This window comes from Sphaerodactylus townsendi, linkage group LG05 (genome assembly GCF_021028975.2).
Source record: "Sphaerodactylus townsendi isolate TG3544 linkage group LG05, MPM_Stown_v2.3, whole genome shotgun sequence".
In the NCBI taxonomy this organism is placed as follows: domain Eukaryota; kingdom Metazoa; phylum Chordata; class Lepidosauria; order Squamata; family Sphaerodactylidae; genus Sphaerodactylus; species Sphaerodactylus townsendi.
In genome coordinates, this window is record NC_059429.1 from 39,553,190 (window position 1) to 39,573,812 (window position 20,623).

General features: G+C 40.7%; 1 protein-coding gene, 1 long non-coding RNA gene and 1 other non-coding gene across 3 annotated transcripts; 1 reads left to right on the plus strand and 2 right to left on the minus strand.

Annotated features, from left to right (window-relative positions):
- Positions 1 to 210: 210 nt before the first annotated feature.
- On the plus strand, positions 211 to 295 carry TRNAR-UCU. The gene is given in 2 exon segments: positions 211 to 247; positions 260 to 295. It is a non-coding gene; the product is annotated as a tRNA-Arg (tRNA).
- A 2,326-nt stretch (positions 296 to 2,621) lies between these two features.
- Positions 2,622 to 14,728, minus strand: DNTTIP2 (deoxynucleotidyltransferase terminal interacting protein 2). Its single transcript, XM_048498439.1, is given in 9 exon segments — positions 2,622 to 3,418; positions 4,133 to 4,242; positions 6,168 to 6,332; positions 7,738 to 7,797; positions 7,799 to 7,834; positions 9,784 to 9,843; positions 9,846 to 9,924; positions 10,818 to 12,451; positions 14,639 to 14,728. Coding segments are annotated over 9 exon segments (2,313 nt in total). The 5' UTR covers positions 14,714 to 14,728; the 3' UTR covers positions 2,622 to 3,324.
- A 1,548-nt stretch (positions 14,729 to 16,276) lies between these two features.
- LOC125433569 lies at positions 16,277 to 18,487 on the minus strand. Its single transcript, XR_007244633.1, has 3 exons — positions 18,432 to 18,487; positions 16,865 to 18,143; positions 16,277 to 16,812 (listed from the first exon to the last, which is right to left on the minus strand). It is a non-coding gene; the product is annotated as an uncharacterized LOC125433569 (long non-coding RNA).
- Between the last annotated feature and the right edge of the window lie 2,136 nt (positions 18,488 to 20,623).

Sequence of the window (20,623 nt, forward strand, 5' to 3'; positions counted from 1 at the left end):
AAAAGAATACGACAATGCAAACCCTGTTCCAAGTATTTATATACAAGTTGAAAGATATGATAGGCTAAATTTAATTTAGGATCTTTAATTTACGATTTAAATCTAATTTAGGCTAAATAAAACCAAGCAGCCCCGTTCAGATTTTAAGAGAACGCTGTGAATGTCTTTGTCTTTAGCTTGTATAGCAAATGTACAAAGAATCCAACAGGTGGCTCCGTGGCGCAATGGATAGCGCATTGGACTTCTAGAGGGTGAAGGGATTCAAAGGTTCCGGGTTCGAGTCCCGGCGGAGTCGCGATTGTGTTTTTTTAATTCCCTTTTCCAAAAGTACTTTTCGTATCACTCGTACTTCACCCTAAACGTTTGCTGACCGGGCGAAAAGCAGAAGCTGCATAGCCCAGCTCAGGCCCTCCCGCTTACAACAAACACGTCTCGCCGGCCTCTTAGGAGCAGCCAACCACGTTCAACGTAGGCCGGAGGTAGCTTAGCCCTGATCGGGTAGGAAAGGAGCCCGCAGCCATTCGAGAAGCGCGTGGGCGGCATCGCTTCAGATCCGGATGGAGGCAGAGGCGTCGAGCGTTGCCTCACAAGCGACATTTGTCCGGCCCTGGGGGCGGGCGCGGGGTTTGAGGTGCCTGCGTCGCCGACCTTCCTCCTGTCCCTCTCGACCAGCGATGCGAGCGCGGGAGTCTCATCCCGCTCAGCTTCCGTTTGCCCCGCGTGTAATTACTTCAGCGCCCCTGTCCCCTCATACATCCATTAGAGTTCCCCATCATTCCTTCTTTTGTCGCTCTTGGCTCTCCTCAGCGCCCCTTATCGTCGCAATAACTGTCCTCCCTCCGCAACCGTCCATTCACACACGGTGGACTCAACGGGGGGAAAATATGCCGTTGTGATGATACGAAGCACACGATTAAAAGAACTGGCTGTGATACAGTTTACGCACCAAGTCTGTACGCCTGCTCACCACCTCATGTCGCCTTACCATGTCTGTAACGAAGCCTGGGGAAAACGTACCTAGCAGGACCCTTCGCGTATTGGCCCCCGCCCAGCTACAGTCATTGCGCAAAAAACCCCGCAGCGCTGCTCACGGGATGCTTGTTTGAGTAAAATCAGATCCGCCTCACATGGCCGTGCGAAAAATGACGGCTTCGGGGGTGGGGGTGAAGCTGCTAAATTTCATAGCGTAGACTCCGAAAATGGTGTCCTGTTGTCCATATGGCGCTAGACCCCGAGCTAAAAAAGGAAAAAGACTTAAGCTGCTGTTAAAGGGAGCTTTTCATTCCTGAGTGAAATGTGCTTTTAGAAAAAAGGGGAGCTGATCAATTGATGCGTCCCCCTCACACCACACACCCTAGGCTCTTTGCAGGGAGGAAAAAAGCAAAAGCTTACGTGTTGTCATCCTACCCACAGCTTTAAATCTATAAAGCAGATCGACACAGATGTTTTGTTTGCAGTTGACCTTCATCTAATTTAACTTTTTCAAATGTTGGTGTTCCAAAAACTTCCAATTAGTACATCAAAACATTTTGTCCAGAAAACTATATGTGCCTTTCATTAACTCCATTTTTATTTGTCACCCTCTCCATCACCAGCACTCTATATTGATTTTGATACAGGAATGTTATTGTTGCAAAAAACTGCTAGCATTTTACTGTCATCCAGCTTCACAATACAGAGGATCAAAACTAGGGAAAAAACAAACAAAAGTCGGTTTGATGCTGAAGCTTCACTACAATATCTTCTCCAAGCAAGCATCTAGGCCAGTGATGGCGAACCTTTTAGAGACTGAGTGCAGTGGCGGAGCAAAAGAAAACTGTGTCCAGGGCACGTGTGAGCCCTGTGCCTGTCTGCCCTGAAACACCCCATCACACCCCCTGGAATGCCCTTGCCACACCTCTGCAGGGGTACGCGCCCAGTGCATTGCGCACCCCCTCACCCCCTTGACACTATGCCACTGCCGAGGGCCCAAACTGGGGCAATGGTGCGTGTGCCATAGGCTCGCCACCACTGATCTAGGCTAACACAATCTTTTCCAACAAAGCTGTCAGAACAAAACTGTGGGATTAGTCAGAGATTCTTGGGCCGTCTTTAATTGGAACAGCTCTTAGAAGCTTCTTCATTGTGTTTCTATCTTTACCTCTGTTTCACATCTTCCATAAAGGCAAATGCTGTGACATTATGTAGCATCAATGGCAGCATGAATACTGCACTGTTCAGCATAGCAAAGATTTCCATGTTACATTTCTGTAATTACATTTAAGCACATCACAGTATCCTAAAAAGGCTCATATGTTTCAACCAGCAATTTATTCTTCTTTCGCCGCTTAAATTCCATGCGACTACTGTCTCACTTCAATACGATAATGGAATAGATAAGGAATACAGTTGTCATATCTACCTTTTCAGAATACTTGCCACGTAGATTATATACACTGGCATATTTTCAGAGGGGATTGTGATGGGAATTTACAGAAATACAAGGCAGTCAAACATTGCAGATAAAGGCACAATAAGTGTTTCAAAGGGGAAATGTCAGCCCCGGCGTTGTACTATTTTCTCTTGATCTTTTTGTATAGAATCATTTCAAATTCTTCTGTGCTAACCCATTAATATCTAGGTTTAAGCTATCACTGTTAGCTTTTATTGCAGAGTATAATAAAACATCAGCAAAATTAACACACTCAAAGAAGGTCTCATCATTAGTAGAACAGAACTTTGGGTACAACCCAATGCATTAAAAAGATGCAACTTACAAAAAAGATGAGCTGCAATATTCTCAAATAGGAATTGTACCATGTACATTTAAGACTTTACAAATGTTTCAAAAATTGACACTGAATATATTTTAAAATATAGTTTTGTTGCAAAAAGACATTATGTAAAACCTCCAGAGATCCCTTAGAACTGCTATTCGCATGTGCATATTTTTTTTACGAATAAAGCATTTTTCCCAGAGTGTGGCTTTACAATATTTCCTTAACAAAATTAAGGTGCCAAAATTAATAGTAAATTAAATTCACCTGATTTCAAGTTTATATATTTCTATGAACCCAAAGATTGACAGATTTAAATAAAAAGGGATACTTTGCACAGTTGAACAACAGGTTTCCAGAATTCTTGATTTTATGCAATAGTATTTCTTTCTCCTAAAATTTGAAACACAGTGGTGTTTACTGACAATGAAAGCTCTTCCTTTCATTTTCAAACTGAACAAAAAGATAGCAACAAACATTGTTGACAAAATAGGACTGCTATGTCTTGGTTCTTATATGATAAATATTAATCCATAATTTGCAAATTTACACAAAGCAGTGTTCCATCTTATTTATGATATTTCTTCTTTATCTTGTTTTTCTTGCCTGCTGCAAGGGCTGCTTTTTCAGCTATGATGTCTTTATACTTTCTTTTGTTGTATCTGAACAAGAGAAATAATTGGAAGGTATGAGTGAAGAACAGTACAATCCAAAATATGAGTTTTATATACAAAATAATTTATTTTACAGATAAACAATACCATACTGAATGTCTTCCACGACTCAGGTTTTTTTAACATAAGCTTACTAGTAGCAATGATTGTTTGCCATAACACTAAGTGTAACCACTATAATCAGAAGGAAAGAACCTTTGAGCACAAATGACAGGAGCAAACATTAAGAGAAGGCTGCTGCTTTTGTGTGCTACTTGTGAGCTTTCCAGAGTCATCTGGTGAGGCACTGTTTGAAAATGAATGGACCTTGGATCTAATGCTGCTGTTTTTACCTACCGTAGTTAAGCACATAAACATCTGGTAGAACAAATGAATTTTGGTAACCTTTCTGAAATACTGTTGAGGATATTTTTTCTAAAACAAGAAGATCAGTGCCTGTATCTAAAAGATAAAAACACAGCATTTCCATTGGCAGAAGATGCCAAATTTGCCTATGTCCTCCTCCCTCTGCCAAGCCTAACATCACCTGCATGCTGTTTCAAAGGTCCATGGATCACAGGGAACAGAATTTTGGGCTATAGTGGAAACCAGAAAAGTCGTATTCCACAGTATTTGCTGTACTTTACATCTAACTGAAGAAGATCCTTCAGAGTTGTTTCTTATTTATGTGGTTATATCTTCAATGAGATTAACTGTAGGTACCTTCTAAATTCAGCATCTGCCAGAAGTTCTTCCACAATAGTTTTCTTCCTTTCTTTCTTGGGAATTCGAGCATGATAAAAGTCTACTGGAGAATCCACAATAGTTCCAACCTATGAAAAGAAAAATCAAGGTTAGATTGATTATTATGCACGTTTAAATGGGCTTTGTCTTTTTTTTAACTAAGGAATAATACAAGGGATTATGGTACAGTTATGAATGAAGAGCAGTGAAGCTGAAAATAGGGGTATGGTGTTATAAACTACTACAAAGAAAGCATACAAAAACCCTAGAGAAAACCCTGTTCTGAAAATTTGAAGGGAAATAAACCAATGGTGAGAAGAAATTTCATTCAAGCATGATCTCCAGTCAATTACAACATAAACTCATTTATGGAAAAAAATTGCCATCAAATTGAAGGGCTGACTTTATATCCAAATAAAAATGCACTGGGACTCAAGACAACCCTGGAAACAAATGAGCCTTTGGGATACTCAGGATCACAGAGATAGTTGCTGGTTAACTATCTGATTAGTTTGCAAGCAGGGCTAGTTTGCAAGCAGGGTCCTCTTTCACTGAGCTGACAGTTGCGGCCTCAGTTTTTATACTGATGATCCCCAAAATATGCTTACGCCATAGGAGTTTCAGTGAACATGCCAAGATAACCTTGCCAGGTCAAATGGGACTTCGGGACTGTCAATGGCTCCCTTAGTGCCCCTTTTTGTGGGGGGGTAATGATGGTTAGGGAGACTTATGTTTTAGAGGAAATGTGGTGGATAGAGAATGGCATTTGCAAAGCAGGTGAGGAGTTTGAAGGTACTCATGGTCCAAGCCTTGCTGTTTCCCAAAGTAATATGGCGGGATGGCCAAAGGGTGCCTTCTGCCAGCTGCATCTGGCTCCCCAGTGTCCCCTTTCCTACACTCAACTAATTGGCCTAGCTGCACTAACGAATGCTTTTGTAACCTTGCATTTGGTTTACTGTTAGCCCAGGCCAGCCTGAAAGCTAAGCTGGGCTGGCCCTGGTCACTATTTCAAAGGATGGGAGACCACCACGGAATACCAAGGTCCCTATGCAAAGACAAACAATGGCAATGAACTTCTGAACTTCTCTTGCCTTGAAAACCCTATGGGGTTGCCGTAAGTTGGCTGTGACTTAATGGCCCCCTAAAAAGTTCTAGATTGGGTTTCCTTTGAAGACAACCTAGAAATTGAAGCTGGCTCAGAATGCAGTGTCCTGATCGCCATTAGGGGATGACCACTGGGAACACATCTTGCCTGATTTGAATCAGCTTAACTGGCTGCCAGTTTGTTCACAGTTCAATATAAGGTGCTTGTTATGACATTGGGGACCCAGAAAGCTAAAGGACCATCTCTCCTTGTATGTCCACATTAGCTATGTTTTTTTACTTTGCTACCTCCTGGGTGTTCCCTCACTAAAAGTGGCCCACCTGCAACTGATAGGGCCTGTGCTTTCTCTTTGATTAATCCCTTTATGGAACAAGCTCATCAAAGAAGGTGAGGAATTGGGCAAAATATTTGGAAACTTCTAGAAGGCAGTGTAAGGCTAGTTTACCCAAAGATTTAAGCTGACAGGCATTTTATAGAGGTGTAGGAGAGTGGGAACTTTATTGTTATTTCATGCTTTTAGTCATGTAATGAAAGCCCCCTTAAACTGATAAGATCCAGCACACACAGTTTGACACCTCTCTGACATTCTTGGAGCAGCAGGAAGCCTTGAAGGTTCCTATTCAAACAATCATGCAGTGAACAAAACAGCTGCACTTTAGAGTTTAAGGGCAGAAAACCATGATGTGAAAACTGAGTTATTAGGAATAATTAACTGACAGAAACTAAAATGTACTATTTTAGTCGCAGCTAATATAAAACAAGAAAGAGCCTCCATACTAATTCACCACAGTAAATGTGAATGCATTTGAATGTATATTTAGCATTACAATATTCTCACAGTAGAGAAGCAGGACACAAACATGCCCACAATTTAGAATACGTTCTTGGTCTGTCTTTTTATTTTCTTACCTGGAAGTATTTGGGGAGACCTTCTCTATCATTCTTTTTATAAAAGCGTTTAGGATCAATGGCTGCTCTCATCTTCAGAACAAGAAGATGGATTTTTTCAATTTGTCCGGTCATTTCTGGGGCTTTCATACCAAACCAACCATCACCTGTTGTTTTTTTCCCGCTCTGCCTGCATGTTAGCGCAAAGAAAGAGTGATTTCAAAAATAATATTTTGAAATAACTTGATGGGTTTGAATTACATACAGTCAGTAATGAACAGAAAAAAAGCTTGCATGAAATTACTTATACAGAGATACATATCCTGAAGGCTGAACACACCTATAATTGACTTCAACTGAGTCCATGTGATTTGGCTCCACACCATTTTTGTGCCCCTCCACTTTATCCTCCACAACAACCCTGTAAGGTAGGTTAGGCTAAGCATGTATATAGTTGGCCTAAGGTTTATAACCAGCTACTATGGCTGGGTACAGATGAACAACCAAAAGCAGGTATTAGAGAAACAGAGTCTCAACTAAGGGGCCACCAATTGAACCTAGGCTATACAACCATATGAAGAGTGCTAACATGTGCACTATTGTGAAGACAAACATGTTCCATGGATGAATTTACATACCAGTAGACCATAAAATGTACTAACTTGCAGGCCATAAAATGCTTATACCTAGGTAGCATATAATCACTGTATAATAAACATAGAGCAATTTGAGGGACCCACTCTTTGCTTAGAGATGCCTTGTTCCCTGCTTCTTTGGTGGATGTCTGTATGCTTCTTCAGTCCAACTATATTTCTTACTCTTTATAATGCTGATACACCTTTTAAGTTTATATCTTCTGCAAATATCTATTCATACAATGATACTCTGATCTGTCATGAAGGTGTCCATTGTAAGCAAAGCTCAGTCTCCTGTACTCCATGTTGTTTCCTAACACCACACTGTGAGAAAAGTATAATTACTCAATGTAGTGTACATCCCAGGTCATGACATGAGCTGTTCTCTGGTTTGGGTGAGTGATTTACAGCCCCGTTCGGGGGGGGGGGGGGGGGGGGGGGGGGGGGGGAAGGGGGACCTGAGGGAGTGATGTGCAGTCACACTGGCAGATTTGCCCTCCCTGGGGCACTTGCCCTGGAAAAGGGTGGAAATCTGCTGGCGATATTCTCACCATACTCCCAAGCAGTGGAATACCCCTTTCCAATGTCCCTGCTGCCATGGCAGAAGGGGAAAGTCACAGGGGAGGAGCTGACATTAGTTGGTTCTCTCCTGGCCACTGGCCCTGTTGTGCAGGTGCCTCAGGATACAGACTTACGTCACTCTATTCAGTCCAATAGGGACTTCCTAGTGGCGGGGAGGCTTTTCAGCATTTTAAGCTTCCCCATGTCACCAGGAAGATAACTTCTTGGAGATGTGGCAGAGCTGGGTGCTGTTGGCCCCTTAGATGGGGACTGTTAGCCTCACTGTATAGAGGATTCTCTACCTGCAAAGGGCTGGAATGTATTGTTTTAAACCATATGTTTTAGAAGTTTAGCAGGCATTACAAGGCGCATGGCTCAGTGGCATGCCTACTTACCCTACGTTGTTTCTTTGGTTGGTGGACTGATTCTCTTAAGGGTGGAACACATTCCCTTTTTTTCAAAGTCTGGAGTTACAGTACTCCTCTGCAAGAGCTACACATGAAAATAAATGTTATTAGACTGATGCAACTATTACACACTGTTATACAGACAATGATCAAGGAATGCTAATTCTACCACTTGAAGAAACCATTCAAAAGTTAGGAGTGTAAGCTTTGAGAAGCAGACTGGAAAAACATTATTCAGAAAAGAAGCTGATACTATATGAAAATTCTTCATTCAAAGTTGGAAAGATCAAGGGAGAAAAACTTTACAAATGTACTACCCTGAAATATCAATGAGTAGCTGAAAGAATTAAGAAGTCTCAATAACTGACAACTTGTAATAAAAGAAACCAACCATGATTTTAACTTACTGAAGACAGCAGACATAGCATGAATTAGAAATATGATACTATATAACAGAGGAACACAAAATCAGTATTAATTTTCAGCACTTAATTTGTAGCAGGGGTCTGATCAGCACATCTGAGAAGCTAACAGTGGACTCCTACGCAGAGTTACACCTTTCTAAAACCAATGGAAGTAGAAGGAAATAACTCTCCTTAGAAATGCGCTGTAAATTTAATGCTCTTCTAATGCAACATACACTTTATAAAGCGAAGATTAAGACTAGTACATCTAAATAAGAACTTTTCTTATAGGATAATAGTTACCTCTGCATTTAACATTTATCTAATACTATAGAATCCTGGAATAACAAAAGTAATACTGTCGTTGCCTTGAGGACATAATTTAAGCAAAGCAGATAAGGGTGAAAAAAGAGGACTGATTTGAAGGCAGTTACAGTATGTAAGGTAAGAGTAGTATATAATGCAAAACAGGCAGAATACAAGATGCAAATAAACTAAGTCCGTGGTAGAAGTGTATTTTGAGTACTGATTTTAAGGAGGACTGGTAATAGTTTGATATTGGAGTGAGAATGGAGTTCTAGCCCTAGTTTGCCAAAATCTCAAGATGGGAATACAAGAGGTGACTATCCCAAATACAACTAATATTCTATTATTTCCTAACTGCACTGCAGTTGCAATATGACCAATATTCTCAGGAAAACCACTACAATTGCATTTATCATTTCCACTCTTAAGATTTTAATGGTTTGTTCTGTTTAAATGTTTAAAGCGAAGTGCGCAGCACGCCAGAACTGCATCTCTCCCTATGACTAATCAAAACCCAAGTGACAATCATTTTGATGCATCAGAATGGGGGTGGTTACACACCATTGGTCTGGAGTGGCTCAGCAGAAGCAGATATACACTAAGCCAAGAAAAATTGCAGACTTGGCTCTATACTAGCCAGCATAGAGTCAAGTCATCCTAAATACAAAGAACACCATGAACAAAGGGCAGATGTTCTAGCATGCCAAAGTAGCAGAAGGATTAGCTGAACAAAGGCATATGGCAGGCGATGTCAACTGCCAGAGAATAACCCTGAATACACAGTTAAACAACATCAGAAAACAAGTTTAGAGTAATACGAGTGGTGTTGCTTTTAAGGTTTTGCATGCAATCCTAAACAGAGTTGCACCTTTCTCAGCTCACCTCAATGAACTTAGAAGAATATAACTTTGCTGAAGATTCCCCTGTTGGATACCACCAGTCTGCAGTTTAGCCAGAGTCAAACTTTGGTTCTTAGTGACAATAATTTTACTTTTAAATAGCATATATAAATTTACTATTGAGACAACAGGGCAACTTATAATATATTTGCACAATGGCAGTCTTTAGGTAGGATGTTGTGTGGTTTCTGGGCTGTTTCGCTATGTTCCAGTAGCATTCTCTCCTGACATTTCACCTGAATCTTTGGCTGGCATCTTCAGAGGATCCTCTGAAGATGCCAGCCAAAGATTCAGGTGAAATGTCAGGAGAAGAATGCTACTAGAGCTATGTGCCATTACAGCCAGGAAACCTACATACAAACACCCCAGTGATTCTCCTGGCCGGTGGAAGGCCTTTTGACATTACAGTCTTTAAGGTAGTTTACTCTCATCTTTTTTTTTTTCTCCTTCAGGGCACGAATTCCATGTGAGCCAGGCTTCTGTTTTCTCCTGCATCAAAATTAATATACAACCCTCCCAGGTCTTTAATATCTAGGCCAGGATCAATGCTGCTTGATAATGACAAACTGGAAGAGAAGAGATGGTTTATTTAAACATTCAGTCCACTACTAAATCAACACCTACTTGTAATCAACTGTTACTAGCACATTACAGATAACGTTGTTTAAATGCACACAAGTTTGAGGAGGGAAGGTGTCTATGCTAGTGAGCAACTCATTTTTAACAGTCCATATTTTGGACTCAGCAAGAACTCAGGCCAGTGACATCAGCTCTACCCATTCCTTGGCGCTAAAGAAATGACTCTTTAGCTTCTTCCTATGTGAAAAACAGTGCTGTTAGAAGAAAAATTGGAAAATAAAGAAAGCAATATTATGGTACCAAATTTTGACAGTTTAGAATTTGACAATTTACATGATGTTGATGGAGATAAGTATTTTAATTATATATTGTGTTACTGTATTGTACATTGTTGTTGTATGTTGAACTACGCTGGGAGCCACCCTGACCCCAGACCTTGGCAGGGATAGGGTGGCGTTAAAATCGTAAAGTAAAAGAATCCCTCCTTTATCTATCTCAACTGCACACACCTCACTACACAGACTACATAGAGACTCTTTGCATGCCACGTAAGTGCACATAATGATGTGTTTGATGTTATGTTGAGAATCAGACCGAGGCCACTAGTTCACTGTCCCTTGGTTAGGTTTTCAAGGTCTTACACAGTGATTTTTTTCCCTACTGCATGGCAACTATTGTTTGGCACAAGCTTGAGATCTCCCTTATCATCAGAGGTACTCCACTATTCCAGGCCTTCCCTAGAAGGCATAAAAGTTTCTCCCCCCACCCCCGCAACCTGGCAAGCAGAATGACATGAATACTGACCCACAACCATCATAAAAGTTTACCCAAACAGCAGTATACAGAAACAATCTCTAGGTTAGTCTAAACAAGAACTTACACTTTATTAGTCACATTCAGTGAATCTTCATCATCGTCGATAAATTCCTCCTCATCTTCTTCCAGTTCTGAGGACTTGTTGCTTTTTCTACATTCCCCATCAATCTCCGGGTCCTTATCTTCTAAATAGTATGTTTTGCTAGTGTGTAAACCAGGAGTTTTATCAATTGCAAAGAGCACTTCACTGTGGGAGGTGTCCAAAGCTGTTTGTTCACAGCGATTTGTACAATTAGCAGTCATGTTCATTTCACTGGTTTCTTCCAAATCACTGCTGTCAGATTCACCACTCTCATCACTGATAAGAAGTGACATAGTAGAACACCCCTCATCCCCTATTTGTTTGGCTGTGCATAAAGAGGATTCAGCAACTGGATCCTCCTGGCTTTCATCGCTGCCTATACTAACAACAGACATCCTGCAGTCTTCATCACTGCTTTCAATAATTTGTGATGCGATTATATCATTTTGTAGATTACCTGTTTCATGTAGCTTGTCCACATCGATTGTCTCTTCTGGCTGATGGAAACAATTCTGTGAAAGCTTTCTGGTCTCCATGCTGTGTTTGTCTTTATTAGGGGCAGTCTGCCTTGAGACTGTGGGTGTATACTTCACTGGAGATGATTTTTCAGTTCCTTTGCTAGGTTTTTCTGATGCTTGCTCACACATTTCTTCTGAACTCTCCAGAATTTCATAAACATCATTTGGCATTTCTTTTCTAGAAGATTCCCTTATATTTTTGCCCTTTTCTACCTCTTCCTCTGGACAATCCACAATTTCACAGTCCCTATCCTTTCGCATCTCTTTTTTAGGTGTTGTTTTTGTAGATTTTGTTGTAGTTGTCTTAGAGTTGCTTGAAAATCTCTGCTTTAGATCACCACCAATGATAGATTCAGAGTGGGGGCCAGGCTGCTCATTACTCTGAGTAGTCGATACACAGGATGATAATTGTTTATCAAAATCAGATCTTGTGGGTTCTGTATCAGAAATTATTATTGTCTGGGATTTTTCATCCCCTACCACAATTTCACTTTTCCTTTCACCCTGTGATATTGTTTCTGCTTGCAGTCTCAGTCGCATGCTCCTTGTCATTCTTTTAAATTGAGCAGAAGGTTCTACGGATACACCTGAGCACCATGATTCTGCATCAGAAACCACTTCAGCTTGTGATTCATACACAGGGGCAATATTGGCCTTGGCTTGTCTGCTTCTAGTCATTCTTGGGGCACTAGAGGTTTGCATTCCTGAAACAGTGGAACAGCATGATTCCGATTCAGAGATATCATCATCTTGGAATTTGCTGTCTTCATTGGGAAGTGTTCTCCTGTTTGGTCTATTCTTAGCTGGAGATTCTAACTGACAAGGAACTACAATTTGCCGCCTTCTTGTTACCCTTATGAATGAGGGTGTCTGAAGACCAGTGACAGAGGAACAGTTTGATTCTGCTTCTGAAATATATCCATCAGCCTGCAGTTCAGCAACTGAGTCTGCTACCTCCAATTGCTCTTCAACATCTAGTTTTGCTTTGGGATCCTTCATTTTCTCAAAATGAGACTCAGAAATTACATCTGGTTGGGAATTCACTTTCCTTCTGCTCCTAGTTGCCCTCACAGATGCGGTGCCTTCCATTGAGGGACACTGAGTGAATGAGAAAGATGTCAGATATCATTCAAAAACGATTTTCTCAGATAAATATAAATGCCAAATGAGAAACTCTTGATTTCAAATGGCAGAGTACTGAAGTAATGTGATTTAAATCAACCATGTACATAGGATATGATATTAAATCAATCTCAAGCTTGCCTATTAAATCACCCAAATTTTGATACATTCCAGGTTTTTTAAAAGAATTTTACTTCCTAGAATCTACACTACTAGACTGAGATTTTTAAAAAAACCTTAATATGTTTTTGATAATAGCAACATTATTTTTCTGCTGAACAACTGTTTCATAAACATTATTAAATAAAGAAAAAATATTCAGGTTTATTTTGTTTATTCAAATGAACATTAAGATTCCCCCGCAATCATCTTTTCTTCTGGATGTAGCCTATGTGTTGATCATTGGATAACAGTGTCACATTAACAGCCCAATTCAGAGAGTGTGTGTTGTGTGTGAACAAGCAACTCCTGGAGGTGACATAGAAGCGTTACACTGGTGTATTTGCCCCCCTCCTCGCTTCGTAAGCAATTGGCACCTCTACTGCAGCAGGCAGGCAGCTGTCAACAGGCCCCTGGGACACCCGGGTATGCTGTCCAGCACCACTTTAGATATCTCATGCCACTGCCAACCCACTGTGTCAGCACAGTGTGGGAGGACATCCCTTCGGGGGTGGAGTCAATGTTAGTCAGACACAACAGACAGACCTCAGATATTTCCATTACAAAGCATTTCAGTTTATAAAACACAGAAACATGTTTTTGATCATTTCCTTATGTTTTTATTTTTGACATTTTTGACTTTTTTGACTTAAGGAAATAATCAAAATTAAATACACGGTAAGGGAATACTATGAATATAAAGATTTTTGGAGACCTTATTACAGGAGGTACTTGCCTGTTTCTTGCCAGCTGCTAAGAGTAAAATAGAGTTACAAAGGCAGATTTTCAAATGAGATGGCACCAACAATGACAGCCTAAAAATTTATCGGTGACAGAGACCATATTTAAATTACTAGCATGACATCAGAAATGATGCAGGCAAAGTTAGTATGCACTCACTGAAGCACATTGCATTGGAGGGGCTTCCATAAAGTATGCTACTTTAACTGATGATTCAGTGATTACTGACCAATTATTTCAACCGATATTTGCAATTTCTGAAACTACCCCTAAGAACATTAGAACTATACCATAATCAGCAAATAGCCCATTTCCTCATGCATTCAATTTAATTCTTAAAGAACAGTTGAAACACATGCCTGATCAGGAGCTTTACTCAATTCCAGTTCAAGCTGTTCATATAAACCCAGTCAGGAAACAGTAATTAAAAAAAGGCAAAGGCATCATACTCTTTGGACTATTCTTTAGGTCTATAATAGTTATGAAGACATCAAGGCCCATCTTGTACAAGGTACATAGGATAATTAGATACACAGCAAACTCCCTCTCTAGTACTTTAGAGCACATGTACATATTATTATGCAAGATTCAGATAAGTAATGCCAAAACAGATAATTACTGCAATGTAAAGCCTACAAGTATGGCCATGAAATTGAGATAAACAGCATGTCATCAAAAGTAGGACAAAAAGGTTTCACCGAGAACACCAAAAGCCCAGTAGGACAGGGGCAGAAAAAGTGAGGACACTATCCCTCCGGTCTAGACCCATGATAATAAGACAAGAAGGGTATTTCAGATTGCAATGTCTCTCATCCTGTTAACCCGTAGCGAAATTTACTCACATGATCAGACCACTTGCATATCCATTACACAGAACCGGAGAAAATGCTGGCTCTGGTATTCATCCTCCTTCCCTCCCTAAAACCAGAAGTACGCCCCTTGGGTGAGAAAGGCCCTGCTCGGAATTCCTACGCTAAGCCAGGGCTGCATTGCAGCGAAATCTTAGCATGCGTTTTGTTCCCGTGCCCGGCCACCATCCAAAGAAAACTGCTCCTTCTCATGCGCCGCCACTCACGGGTCACGCAGCGTAGATCGTGCGCCTAGATGATGCGCGTGGCCAGAAGCAAAGGCAGAGCAGGGCAAGGACGAAAGAGAGCCCCAAAGGAGTTCAAAGAGACCCCCCCTGGGCTCGGGAAACGGACAGCCAGGCCCGCCCACTCTCCCTCCCTACAGGGGCTGCCTGCAGTTTCTCCCGCTTCTCACCATCGGAGAACCGTTGCTTCCTGCCGTGGACGGTGCCGGCTCACTCCGCCGCGCTGCTCGCCTGGTGGCCACCATCTTACCCACGGATGTACCGGAAGCGCGGCTTCCCATTCATTGCCGGATCGCTGAGCGCTGCATAAGAGCTCCGACTGGAAACCTCCTCCCTCTCCTCCGTTCCCCTCGAGGATTGGAAAGGCTGTTCTCCGTTAAGAGCCAGCGGCAAAACGGAGGAGCCCTGGGAGAGGGAATTTCTCCTGAAAATGGCGGGGTGCTTGCGTTGGGAAGGGATTTTCAGGGTGACGGAAGGCTTCTCCCACTCAGTTTGAAGAGCAGTTCCTCATTCTTATTGCATCTGCTAGAGTGAAGATTAATGTCCAAGTAACAACACATATTTTTTGCTTAAGAGGAACTGAACTTTAACGTTTTTAAACGACGAATAGTTTTCTAACCGCCTCTGTACTTGTAAAATAACATCTGAAATCGTAGCAACTAGAAGTTGGATGCATTCTTCTAGTAAGCGGAAGGCTGCTCTGATTTTCTGCAACACTCCTCCGTTATTGCCCTACCACTTACTTAGCTTTTGGCTTATTTATCTGATATGTGCATATGTTCTTTAGGATTGGCCGCCTCCAGATGGGGCCGGGAGTCCTTCCAGAACAAATGATCTACAAAATATTCTGGATATTGCAAAAATGTAGAGGGTCCTCTGGAGGAAATTGTATCTCCCACTGCAAACACTAGCCCACAGAGATTTCCTAAAATAGAATTAGCAAATCTAGTTAATAGCCTGGTGTCTTTACAACAGCCGATCTATGAGGGCAGGCTGTGGCTACCTCACATGATCCAGAAATGAGTCTGAAGCAATGGAAACAGGTGTGGAGTTAGTCTTGTCTCTGATGAACGCTCCTTCGCAAGGAAGCATGTGCCACGTGATTGTTGTGGTTTGACCTGTGGCTCAGGGCTTGAGCTGTGATATGATGGTGCCTTTGGGGTGTCTTAGTGCAGAAATCCTGAATATCCTTCAGGATCTGTTTTTCAAACAGATTTTTGCGTCACTGGTGCACCAGGGAGCATGTGATGCATTATTGTTTTGGTGCTGCTTGTAGACTAGGACATGCTTTATAGTGTCATGGTTGTTTCATTTCATTACAATCCAAAAATCATATGAATTCAGGAGGATCCATTTAGATCCTCATTTTACCAATTTCCCTCCTCACTATAGCAAGGAAAAGGAGCTGTGCTGCTTCAATACTGGGAGAAAGGTTGTTTTTCAGCTACTGTAATGTAGTTGGTTCTGGTGTGTTTTCCGGGCTGTCTGGCCGTGATCTGGTGGATCTTGTTCCTAACATTTCGCCTGCATTTGTGGCTGGCATCTTCAGAGGTGTATCACAGAGGGAAGTGTACAACAGACTTCCATCTGTGATACACCTCTGAAGATGCTCAACTCCCACAGGCTCTAATGGCGTAACGTTAAGAACAAGATCCCTCAGGCTCCTGACTACAACTCCAGGAGAAACACACCTGAACTCAATTGAGATCTATGCCGTGAGAAGCCTTCGACAATACATATAATGTAGTTGTTTAAAAATTTAAAAATATTTCACTGCATTTTTCTAGCAAACAAAGAACAACAGTTGGTCAAAGGAGGAAAAACAGGCCAAAGTGTTTTATTAAAAAAAAACTGGAACAAGAACCTGAATGCCTGCACTGATGCACAAGGGACAAACTGTTACCAGCAGATTTCTGTAAAAGTTTCCTTTATCAACAATAATCTCAAACTAGTAAAAAGCACATTCGGCACAGTTTTAAGTAAAAATGTTAATTTTGAAACAGGCCCACATACAATTTTGCCTCTTTACAGTCAAAGTTCAAACAGTTTTGTAATCAACCCTAATTTTGCATATAAACATTTTCCTGAACATTCAACATACACATACATCCTATTTGTTTTCAATCACTGTCTCTAGAACTATTCAAATGCTTTAAGGAGAAATTCAAAGGTTACTCCAGAACCATCTGAAATGTTGCACAGAAGTCTATTCCATTAGTTGTCCAAGACTGTACCAAACCAACTACTGTTTAAACCTCATGCAACATTCATTAGTAATGCCCTATAATTTCAATGGAAGTGAACTCTCCATGTAAAAGCTGATGAATGAAATGTCAACCACAGGCTTAAATGTTAGACAGAAATATCCTTTCATACTTAATACTCTTATTCAAAACCTTTATAAATAAAAGTATAAGATGTTTAACCAGTGGAACCACTAACCTGTGCAGGTATATTATGAATACAAAAAAGATGATACATTCTAGCTGCCTATGACAAACATTATTTGTGATATGAATGTAGAAGTTCCAGATAATGTTTGCCATCTCCCAGGAAATTCTTCACTAGTGCATTATATTTAATATTGTTCAAATACCGGTAGCATGTTTTCTGAATAATGGTAAGTGAATAATGGCTGGACTATTGGTTGGTTTTGAGAGCACATTTTTCTTTGTATCCTCCAAGTAAGACAGATTAATTGCACAATACTCTACTGTGTATGCAATACTTGGGTTTATATAAACATATCAAGCATTAGCCTTTTATGGTTTTCAAAATGTGTATGGCCCCTAAAACACCAGCAAAAGCAATAACAGCCAAGCTTTGATAAAGTTAACTTTGTTTTCAGTGTTCTTCCACCAGCTCTCTTGGTCATAAACCAAGTACAAGAGAGAGGAGTCTCAGAGAGATGTGCCTCAGAAGAAAATAATAATAATAATTTAATCTTAATACAAGAGGCATATGACCCTTACAATGATGTGGAAAATATCAAATATACATTCATTACTATATTGAGCAATTCTGCTTGCATACACTTTGTTTTATTTCATAGGCTTAAGCTGGAAAACTACTTATTCCACCAGTATTTATACATTTTCTTCTGCCACAACAGCTACCAATAAGAAAACAAGGTATATTTCCCCTTACAAATAAAAAATATTTCAATCAAAATATAGTTAGTCAAATATTTTTAGTTTATATTACTCATTAAAATATTTCAAATACTTTTATTTATATATCATCTCTAAATTAGCAAACTCCAGTTTAGTGACAACAACTATTTCCCATTTGAGCAAGCTGGTTTCCATACAGAAAGCATGTAAGAAAAGAAGAGAAAACTGATGGATCAACTATGCTGTCACACAGCTATACCACTATACAATTTGGGCATCACTGACCACTTCATAATAACACATTTGTTCTTTTGAATTTTCTAATTTGCACACTGGTGCAAAGCCTTGTAGAGACAGGGTCTTTTCGGAAGCAGGCCCTGTCAGAAGTCTTAAGATGATGGTATTCTTCTTGCTTGCAAGATGTAGCCTTTGGATTTGATAATTCCTCTGCTCTTCACAATAACTGAATACCGCAGAAGCCACAGTGGAGTCCATTCATGTACTTGGCATTCTGGGATACTTTCTTGAAGAGCTTCTTGGAAGCCTGCTTCGCAAAGTAGTTCTAAAATTAAACAGGGGAATTAGAAGAGTCAGTTAACAGATTTTGCTACCTGCATCAGGATGCCAATAATTCTAGGCATAATTCTAGAATGACATTCATGTTGAACTCAAGTATTTGCCTGTCTTGTTCCTTAAGGCAATCAGAATAGGTTGTACTTCAGGCAGTTATGGTGATACTATGCAGAAGACTAGAACTACTTCTCTATAAGATTTTCAAAAGAACCGTAAATATGGAACCCAGCATACATCCCTAGTAAGACAATTCCTATATTCTTATCATTAATCTCACCTTTTGGATCATTATGAGTTAGCAACTGGATGTCAAATTCTTTTGCAAAGGCAGTCCCAGATCTGGTGGCATCACACAACAGAGGAAGCAAGGTTCACCCTGGTTTGCTGCCCAGCTTCACCTGTAACAAAAAGGGGTGGGGTGGGGGGTAGAAACGGTAGCTTTCCATCAGATAGAAAAAGATGCCATGGTATCTGTCATAGATTACACTCTTAATTATATGAGAGTCCACAATGCAGGAGTTACTCAAGTCCAACCCTACTAAAATCAATGGCTCTTGAGTGGAGTCATTAGGCATAAAAAGTTGCACTGTAAATAACCACATTCACTTAATAAGAGCTGTTTCATGGGGGGGTTTTTTTTTGGGGTGGGGAGGGAGAAAACTTATTTCATCCTCAAACTCAGAGGGTGCAATTAGGTATTCATCCCAGGTGGAGTCCCACCTCCCAGCCTCTGCCACAATATGGTTTGGATTTTAGACCCCTTAACTTTATGTCTGATGTGCCAGTTTTGCACAAGTCAAATCCAAACACTTGCCCTGCAGGTATTTTATTTATTTCCTGTTTTTCACGATGGTGATCAAAATTGGCTTACATAATTTCCTCTACTTCATTTTTTCCCCACAACCAAAAGGTGGCCTTATGAGTCCAGAGATGAAAATGGAGTGGCTTGGGACAAAGGTTACCAATGCACCAGTTTCCACAGCAGGAAAGTACTGATTCAAACTTGCGTATACTATTGCCCAACTTATTCCAAATAATGGTTTGCTGGGAAAGAGGAAGTGTGTCTGTGGGGGTGGGGTGGGGAAGACACCACAAGCCCAAGCCCCAGACATAAGAAGCAAACAACCACTTGCCATTATGTAAAACAACGTCCTGTGTCTCTCAATCCACTGATCAAATGAGTGCTGAGATACTGCTGTGGTGGCCTCTTTTCTGCTATGGTGCAAATTGTTTTTTTCCTAGCTGATGGCTATCTTTCTAGTGGAAAACTGGCCATGGAAGAACACCCCCTTGGCATAGGGGGAACTTCATGTCAATGTATAATCACACAAAAACACAGACAAATCTATTATATGTCACAGCCAAGATAAAATGTGGCACAAGATGAAAATATTTAATAATTCCACTCTTCCATTTTTCCAAGGCAATATATACTTCCTCAATTGCACTTGGAAATATCAGAACTTCTACGTTAAAACTGTTTTTGAGAAGTATTTAACGAAATGTAATCAGAAAGACAACCAAAACAATTGCTGTTCTGGGGCTATTGCCATTTAAAGTGTTTGCCTCTTACCTGTGCCCACAAGAACAGCTGCTCCAACATGGCTTTATCTAGATCAGAGGTCCCTATAGCAACAATCTTTTTGTTTTGAACTAAGTTTTCAAGCTCTGCCCAGTAAGGCTGTAAATACTCTAGGGAAAGATTTATCCCATCTTCAGTTGGCGGAGGAGGCGATAATCCACCAGGAATCTAACTGGTCTACCCCAAAGTGCTTAAGAACATGCTGGGGGAAAAGGAAAAAAAAGAATTTAGGCTTTTAGAAAACATGCACCCACTTATCTCAAAATCACACAATCTATTCCTTGTATAAATGTTGAAGTCTGAGCATCCACACACTTTTCCCATATAGACTTTTATAAAAATAAGCAAAACAAGGCCATAGAATTGTACTTAAAATACTTTTGTAGCATTATCTGCCCAACTGAACAAAGATATTAACCAATCCGAGACAAAAGGTGTGGCCGAGACAGGCTGAGGAGAGATCCACCCACTACAATTTCTTCTGAGGAACTCAAGGAAGTGAACCTAAATGAAGGTGAACTAAAGGAGGTGAACCTAACTCATTCCTCCCTTATTTTCTCCTGACAAGAATCCTCTGCAGTAGGCTAGGCTGAGAGAATGACTGGCCCACCATTTCCCCACTAAGCTTTACTGCAGGGGGAGGGATTTGAATACAGGTATCCCCAGTTCTAATCCAGCACCCACGATGTCGCTACACTACATTACAGCTAGTAAAGATCTCATTTGGTTTTGCTCGACAGACTGTTACGAGATCCAAGAAAAGTATTTTAAGTGAGCAAAGGCTTACAAGAAGCAAAACTGTGCCTTATGCAATACAAACAGACTCAGATTTATTTACAAAATTTCTCAACTTCAGACAGGTGACCATATTCAAAGACTAATATGAG